This window comes from Apteryx mantelli, chromosome Z (genome assembly GCF_036417845.1).
Source record: "Apteryx mantelli isolate bAptMan1 chromosome Z, bAptMan1.hap1, whole genome shotgun sequence".
Taxonomy (NCBI): Eukaryota; Metazoa; Chordata; class Aves; order Apterygiformes; family Apterygidae; genus Apteryx; species Apteryx mantelli.
Window position 1 is genome coordinate 11,295,428 of NC_090020.1, and position 7,916 is coordinate 11,303,343.

Below are 7,916 nucleotides of genomic sequence, written 5' to 3' on the forward strand. Positions count from 1 at the left end.
TCAGGAGACATGATATTCTCATATCAACTTATCCTTTTCTTGGAGTTGCATTTGCAGATAGAAGGAAGAATGAGGTCAAAAACAGGTTTTGCAATCCATTGACTAACTTTTACACTGTCAGTCTCCATCAAAGAATATTTTTGACAGTCCCGTCACCAGGTTTTATTACTTCTATAGCCTGGTGGAGATGAAGAAATTTCCCAAATGTAAGCATCTACCTCTGAATTTCACCATTAATAGGTAAACAACTGTAAGGACTATCATGAAAGATGCTTTGTCCAACACAGGCAAACCCAAAAACCAGTTAGCATTTAGCACTTGGAAAAACAAATGTGTAAGGCTGCCTGTCTATGCAAATACCACCAACTTCCAGGAGCAGGAAACAGGAAATTAATTTCTGAAAACTACTGTTCAGCCTGCTGAAGCCAGCATCATCATGAAGGGCAAGTAGGGATTAAGTGTAAAGGCCCAGATCCCGTTTCCCCTGAAATTTCTTACCCGCAGTGAGCTACTGAAATGCCAAAGCAGAATATATAGGAGACAGTATTCTAGGAGCACTCAGCCCATCCTGTGAAATGCTTAAGCTCCTCACGCAAGTGGAGGTACTATCAGTACAAGCAATCATCATTACCCCCATCCCCCATGCACTTATTAACTTCCTGCTGTAGCACACCACATTTTCAGTTAGACCAATCCTGCTCCTAGGGCGGCTCTTCTGTGAAACACACAGAAGAAACAAATCCAACCGAACTGTGTAGCTAGCTGGTTTACAACACTGGCACAGAAATATTTGCACTAACACGTACAGGCAGCACACTGAAGACCTGGAATGAGTTTCAGAGTGCAAGAATACCTGAAGCTATGCTGCCCTCTGATAATTTATAAAGCTAAGCCACAGACTGTTCACGCCAATTTCAAACAAAGCAGATCATAAGATCTTACAAAACAGGCTAGCTTTCTGCACTGGGCAGATCACACAAAGTTCACCAAGCATTTGAAAAGCAAATTCAGAAAGTAATACTAGAACTCCTAGTAGGGAATGTTGTATAAAATGGCTCATTTAAAAGACAGACAAGTTCTGTATTTGTAAGCACTGAAGAGAACACTCATCAGCCACACAAATACACACAATCTTTTTACCCAGCAGAAGACTGTATATGCTGTAAAGAAAGATCAAAAATCTGATGGGACTTTTAGGCAGCCAAATATTTCCTGGACCAGTTAAAGTAAGGTTCCCCTAAAAAGGAATTTGAGAATGTGACTGTGGAGCAGTCCTCTTGCAATACCTATTCTGTAAGTTCTGTCCACCCAATTTTCAGGTGTCAGCACAGTTTCACAGTTGCAAACTACACTTGTACAAATGCTGCTTACATTTAAGGGCTGTTTTAGCTCACATATATTGGCTAGAAAGTTAGAATTTAACATGGGCAAACAGTAAAGCACACTTCATTTAGTACAATACACAGCAAAAAAAAAGGTAAAATCATGATTCTGAAACAAACATGGAATCCTTGAAAATGTGGTTACAAATAAATTCTTGGAAACACTAGACTTACAGCACCTCCCTATTTGCTTTAAGTGATTGAATTGGCATCTTTTCCCTGACCTTTTAGCAGACCTGTGCCAGATCCTGGAAAACAGTAAGCTGCTGCCAAAGTAAAGTATGAACTACTTGTTTCAGAACCAAGAACTGTACAGCAGATATTTCTTTTAAACTAGCTTCCTGTCATTCCTTCTCCTTTACTGTTCTCTGAAAATTATTGTGATTACTCCTGACTGGAATGTCAGAGGATCAGCAGTAACAGCCGGTTATTTGGTATTCACCTTGATTCACATAATGATGAGCATTTACATTACATTGACAATTCTGACTATCTTTTGAAAGAAAACAAAAATAAGAGTTTAAGGCAGAATTAGACTTTCCATTTAGTACTGTTTAAAATGACACTCACTATCCAAAAACTATTTTTTCAGCTGAATCTGCCAGGTTTTGAGCACTGTTGACTCATGATCTCAGACAAAAGTTAAGGTTACACCTTATTTGCTTCTGAGAAAATAAAACAGTGTTGAAAATCAACTTCCTGGTGTTTTAAACAAGCAACTCATGAGTTTAACTAAAATAGCTGCACCTGAAGAATCAAAATTTTCTTTCACACTGCCCACTAAGATGCTAAAAACTCTTCAGGGAAAGAATTTAAATCTATATATAGAACCACATGAATACAAGACAGTCATGGAAAACAACTACAGGAAGTAATTTCAACAGTGAGAAGGAGCTCTGAATAGAGCTTTGGCCTAAATAACATCAACTACCTCTGCACAGTTAAGTTACATACATGCTTTAACATGGACAAATTTGCATCTTAGACTTAAGACAAGTTTTCAAGTGTCTCTTCCACGTGAAAAAAATACTATAACAACTTCTCTGACTACAAACACAACAGGATTCTAATTTCTGCTAATTTCTAAGTCATTCACGCACACCAAAAATTGCACACAAGATGCACCAATTTAAAACACAGCAGTGAGAATAACGTGCTGAGATACACACCCAAAAACTCCCCGAAACTGAAGACTGCCCTGACATACTCCATGGTACTACATTTAATTAACATACTTTAGAGAAGCTACTGTTCAGAATGAGACGGGCCTCCTGACTTTTCTGTTTAAAGTTAACATACTTCCCTATGTTTAACAATTGCCCAGACAACCCAAAAGAGCAGGAGCAAGCTTGCACCTATGGCATGTCACTTTTCGTTAAACACATATGCAATCAGGCATTTTGACTGAGGTCTCAGCGAGATTACAAATTCATTTTAGAAGATTTTCACCACTCAAGTAAAGCATAAAGCAAGCGAGGAGGCTTCCACAGACCAAACCGGCTCTCCACGGGACTTCCCGGCACGAGGCATATTTACTAACAGCCACCGCTCTCCAGCCATCAGCACCCCCGCGACCCCTCATGACCGCACCGGGAGGAACGCAACGCAACGCAAGCGGCATTTCGCGCGGCCGAGCCGCCTCTGGGCGCAGCGAGGCGGCAGCCAGGAAACACCCTCGGCCTCCGCCTCCCGCTAGCCGGCGGCCGAGCGGAGCCCGCAGCCCCCCGCCGCAGGGGCAGGGCCCGCCACGGGGAGACCCTGAGGGCTGCGCCCAGCCCGCGGCCTGAGAAGCGGCACCTGCTGCCGCCGCCGCCCTCCCCCAGGCCCGGCCCCGGGCGCGGCCTACCGCCGCCGCCGCGCTCACCCTCCGCGATGACCCGCTTGATGCGCAGCTTCATGTCACCCATCTCCACCGTCTGCCCCACGAAGTCGTTCTGGTCGCGGCTGGCGGCCCCCAGGGAGCCGGGCCCCGCCAGGAAGTCCAGCGCGGACTGGAGGAGCGACATGGCCCCGGCCAGGCGCTGCCCGGCGGCCGGGCGCGGCGGCGGCGGCGGCGAGGCGAGGGGGAGCGCGGGGGCCGCGCGGGGGCCGGCTCCGCCAAACTACCGACGGCGGCGGCGGCGCGCCCCTCCTCGCCCACCGTACCCTCCGCTCCGGGCTGCTTCCGGGAGCCCTGCGTCATTTATGACCTCACGGCGCCGCCTCCCGCCGGCCCGTCCCCGCCCCTTGCCCTTCCGCCGCAGCCACCCGCCGGCACCGGCCGGCCGGCCACGCCCCCCCGCGCCGGCCACGCCCCTCCGCCGTCGCAGCACCCCCCTCCCGCCCTTTCGTGAGGAAGCCACGCCCCTAACGGTCCCCGGGCGGCGGTTGGGCGCGCGGGGCGGGGGCGGGGCTCGCTTTCCCGCCCGGAGCCGGGGGGCGGCCGTTGGTGCTTCGCTGCCCGCGGCGAGCCGCGAGTGGAGGTGCGCGCACACGCGCGTTTCCAGAGGAAAGCGGGGAGCGGAGGCGTGTCGGCGGCGGTTCCCTCACGTTCCCGCGCTTGGAAAGCCGGAGAAGGCTGGGCACGCTCTGCGCGGGTCGCAGCCCAGGGGCGTTGTTTCGCTCGGGCCTCCCACGGCCCAGCCCCCCGAAGGGTGTCACGGAGGGGCTGGATGCGGGTCTCCGGGGGCTGCTGTGGCTCTGCGGCCTCATGTGGGCATGGCTTAGGAAGGAGAGCTGCTGTGGGACCGGTGGAAGTGGGATGGGGTTGAGGAAGCGGCACCAGGATTACGGGTAAAAACACAGGTTGCTTTCAGCCAGCATGTGGGCAGAGAGAGAGGACCTACTGCCACGGGCGGTGCAGCTCGGCAGTGTCGCGTAGGTGGGAGCCGCAAACCTAAAAAGCGACAGGAAGTAGGAACATTTGATGCACTTCAGGAGTGACATCATTCACTACACAATAGCTCTTTTTTTTTTTTGCTCACACTCTTGCAACCTAGCAGCCACCAGACTTAACGTCTGTCATGTAAATGACATAGGCCTATACAGATTCCACTTGCAAAGCATATGCACTTTTTATATATGATATTGCTGCAATTCTTCCACTGTTCATCTGCCATCGAAGTGTACCTGTCCTTTGCTTTTTTTCTGCAACCCTGACAGATCAACCCCAACCCTTTCTGCATTCCCTGTTCCTGCCCCTGGAGGCAGGGAGAATGTGGTGTTACATGTTTGTTTTGTGGCAGCATAGCAGGCACATGAGTATTGGTAATTGCTATAATTGGTGCAGAGTGTTAGCCTAATGGTTTAGCTATAAGGCTAACTTCTCAGCATGTTTACAGCTGCCGATAACTAACTGGTAAGCCCTATGCTGCATAAGGATATATGGCCTGGGACAGCAGGTGACTAAAAACAAGGGTGTCTTGAAATCTTTTGTTACAGACAGCAAACTGGTAGCCAGGGTTCTCCTTCAAAACGCCATGTGTCTCTGCTGCTGTAGCAGTCTGCCTTCTGCCTACAGCCATCACTTTTGAGATCATCCCAGAGGTCTGCAAATTCCAGAAGATTTCAGATGGCCATACCTTTTTCCTCCTGCACAGATGACTAGATACGTATTTTAAAGCAGTGTTTCTCAATCATCTTCCATAAACAAAGAACTCACTGTGCTTCATGCTAGCATATAAACTGCAGGTGCATGGTGTTTTGTGCTTCCTTCACTGTGTTGTAATGCCTGACCAGAGAAGAATTGCGGTCTTAAAGGACAATAGATTTGTACTGAGATCCCATGTTTTTATATCTCTTACCAAAGAAAAAATCCTTTAAATTACTAAAGTCAGACCAGATGGAGAACTTCCTTCTGTCTGCAACAGAGGCCAATTGCTATTTTGCTCTAAGAAACCTCTTTTGCTATGAAAGTTCACAACACCCTCACCAGTTTGATAACAGCAGACCCTATTCATGTCAAGAGCATCCTACTCTTGCTCTCACTTTTGGTTTCTGACTTTCCTTTTTTTTTCAGGCAAAAGCTGGAATTATTTTGGACCACAAAACACTGCTAGTTAGGACTGCTATACCATGCTGTCCTGGCTCAGTGTCCCTTGCCCTGTCATTCACCTGCGTGTTCTTCATAGGCTCGTTCATACAAGACCACTGGCAGAGGAGCAAGGTTATCTATAAGGAACCACAGAAGCAATCCTGCTGTATTTGAGGGGTTGAATTTTATTCTAACAACTTTTCTCATTTCAAAAAGGAAGACTATGTCATAGATGGAATATGAGGCAACTGAAACTCATACTCCAGTTAAATGCAGCCTCTGCTGTATCTTCAGTAACAGATTAATTGACCTAGGTTAAACTGACCTTTTTTTTCTTCTTTTTTTTTGCCAACCAGCCTTAACATAGGCCAGTTCCCTCATCTGCGTCACTATTAAGCCTCACATTTACATCAGCACAGAAGAAGAGAGGGCCCAAGGACTGGAAGAAATAGCTGAGGATTACAAGACAGCTTGACTATTTCTTTTAGCAGCAGTACAGGCTTATGTCTGCTTGAAGCATCCTTAAAGCTGTGGTCTGAGAATCTTGATATCCCATCAACATATATAATTTTAATGTATAAAATTTAGCAAATAAAATTCTGTAAGTGAAAACTGATTTTTATACAAATTTCAGGTTTGTACTATTTATGCAAGAAGTGAGGGTTGATTTGACTAGTGGGAAAGGACCTTGGCACAAGGAGTAGATGATCCAAAGTTTCAGTCCAAAAATTGCATACACATCTCACCAAGTGTGAGATCTGGTACTAGAAGCACAACTTAGTGATTCATACAGTTCCTCTGGTTGCTTGAAATTGCTCAGCTAGGACACTCATAGATTACTGTGGGAGTTTGTCTGAAGACGTATTGCAGGAGCAGTAACTATATGTTACACATGAAGGAAGTATAAGAAAAAATGTAGGGTAAAAAGCGGGAATGTTACATTCAGAAAAATCAGGATGGGTTTAGCACTACATTTACTACAGGTATGCTAGGAGAGTTTTGACATAGATGCATTTTTTCTGGCCCAGAAGTTGGAAAGAATAGCAGGGTAGTATTTTACTGACCTGTCTTTCTAAAGGTTCAGGATTATGCTGGAGAGGTCAGACAGACCCAGTAAGTAGGATGCAGTTTGAAATGCCGGCTGCTGTTTGAAAGGCTCTGCAGTAGCGGGTTGAGCTCTTTTATTTATTGCTGAGACAAAAGTGCAGTAAAGGGCTCCAGTTTTTAACAGTGCTTGGCCAAAAAGTGTAACATGCTGGTTGTTATTTATGCCTTGTGAGAGCCCTCTTTTTTTTTTTTTTTTTGGTGAGTTGTTAAAGGCAGCAAGGCCTATCCTTTCTTATGTTGGAGTCATCCCTCATGAAATGCAGAGAAAAAGGGGTTTTTGCCATCTATTACTAATTTGCATCCCTGTTCTGATAGACACACTGGACTGCTGCAGGATAGAGTTCCTGGTGAAAAAGCTTTACTCCAGCCTTCCCTTTTACCTCTCATCCAGTCCTCTTCCTTCTATAGCCTCACCCAGCATCAGCCAAGAGTACTTAGGCCAGAAACCTGGGTGGGGAATGTAGTAAAGAGGGGATTCTCTTTTGCTTCTTAAGGTCAAGGCAGTGGAGAGCTCTGAAATGAGGGATTAAATGAAAAATCCATTCTCTTTATCAGCATGTACTAAAATTACTCATTTTAATTTCCATTCCAGTAAATGCTTTCAGCTCATTAGGAATTAAATGAATTAAATAGTAATGAATTAGCACTCCACTTCGCATTTTTCTGTGTACCATTTAAAAGAAATATAGCTAGCAAAATAGCATATAAAATATTGTCTGCAGAGTAAGGTTTAGGTTCAGTGCAGCTGAAAATATATTTCAGAAAGTACAGTTCAGAAGGAACATTAAACCCATCTCCAAGGTTTGTATTTTTTGGTGCAGCTGTTCTTGTGATGTACACTGAAAGCATGAGTCACAAAGCTAATTTTGACACCAAGGAAACAGAACAGGTTCTGACCTTTCTTAATCTTAATGTCCTCATTCTGAATGCAGAGACCCTTCAGCTCTTCTGAGGCCACAAAAGAATTTATTCCAAGAAAAGATTTGGTGATATGAAAGGCACTCCTGTAGCCAGGCTGGCACTTTGCTTCATTCAGTTTCTTCTCTAATTGATTTGTCTTGGTTTGAGTGAAGCTGTGCCCTTTTGAAAGATTTTTGTTTAATTCTGCCTCACAAAATCCAGCAAGAATCATTAGCTTTTGGAAATCCCATCTTAATTCACTATTTGACAAATTTGTTTTCTAGGATAGCCACTAATGGCTGTGCATGTTATAGTGTGTGATGCACAGAAGTTTTTTCACTAAAATAAAGATTTTTCATTCATGTAGGTTTTTTTCTATTAGCTGAGAATCTATACAGCCTGCCACTTTGGATGAAGCCCCAAAATACAGTGCGTAGGCTATGATGTTCTTTTATTGTGATGTATCATTATAATCATTTTTTTTTCTTACATAATTATGAGCCATTATGCAATAT

The 7,916-nt window shown here is 45.3% G+C and overlaps 1 protein-coding gene across 1 annotated transcript in view; it reads right to left on the reverse strand.

Moving 5' to 3' along the window:
* The window catches only part of GAK (cyclin G associated kinase), a 79,036-nt gene extending 75,642 nt beyond the window's left edge, over nucleotides 1-3,394 (reverse strand). The window contains exon 1 of the mRNA XM_067316594.1: nucleotides 3,247-3,394. Within this exon, the coding sequence (XP_067172695.1) occupies nucleotides 3,247-3,388 (142 nt within the window). The 5' untranslated portion in view covers nucleotides 3,389-3,394. The remainder of the gene's footprint in view (nucleotides 1-3,246) is intronic.
* Between the last annotated feature and the right edge of the window lie 4,522 nt (nucleotides 3,395-7,916).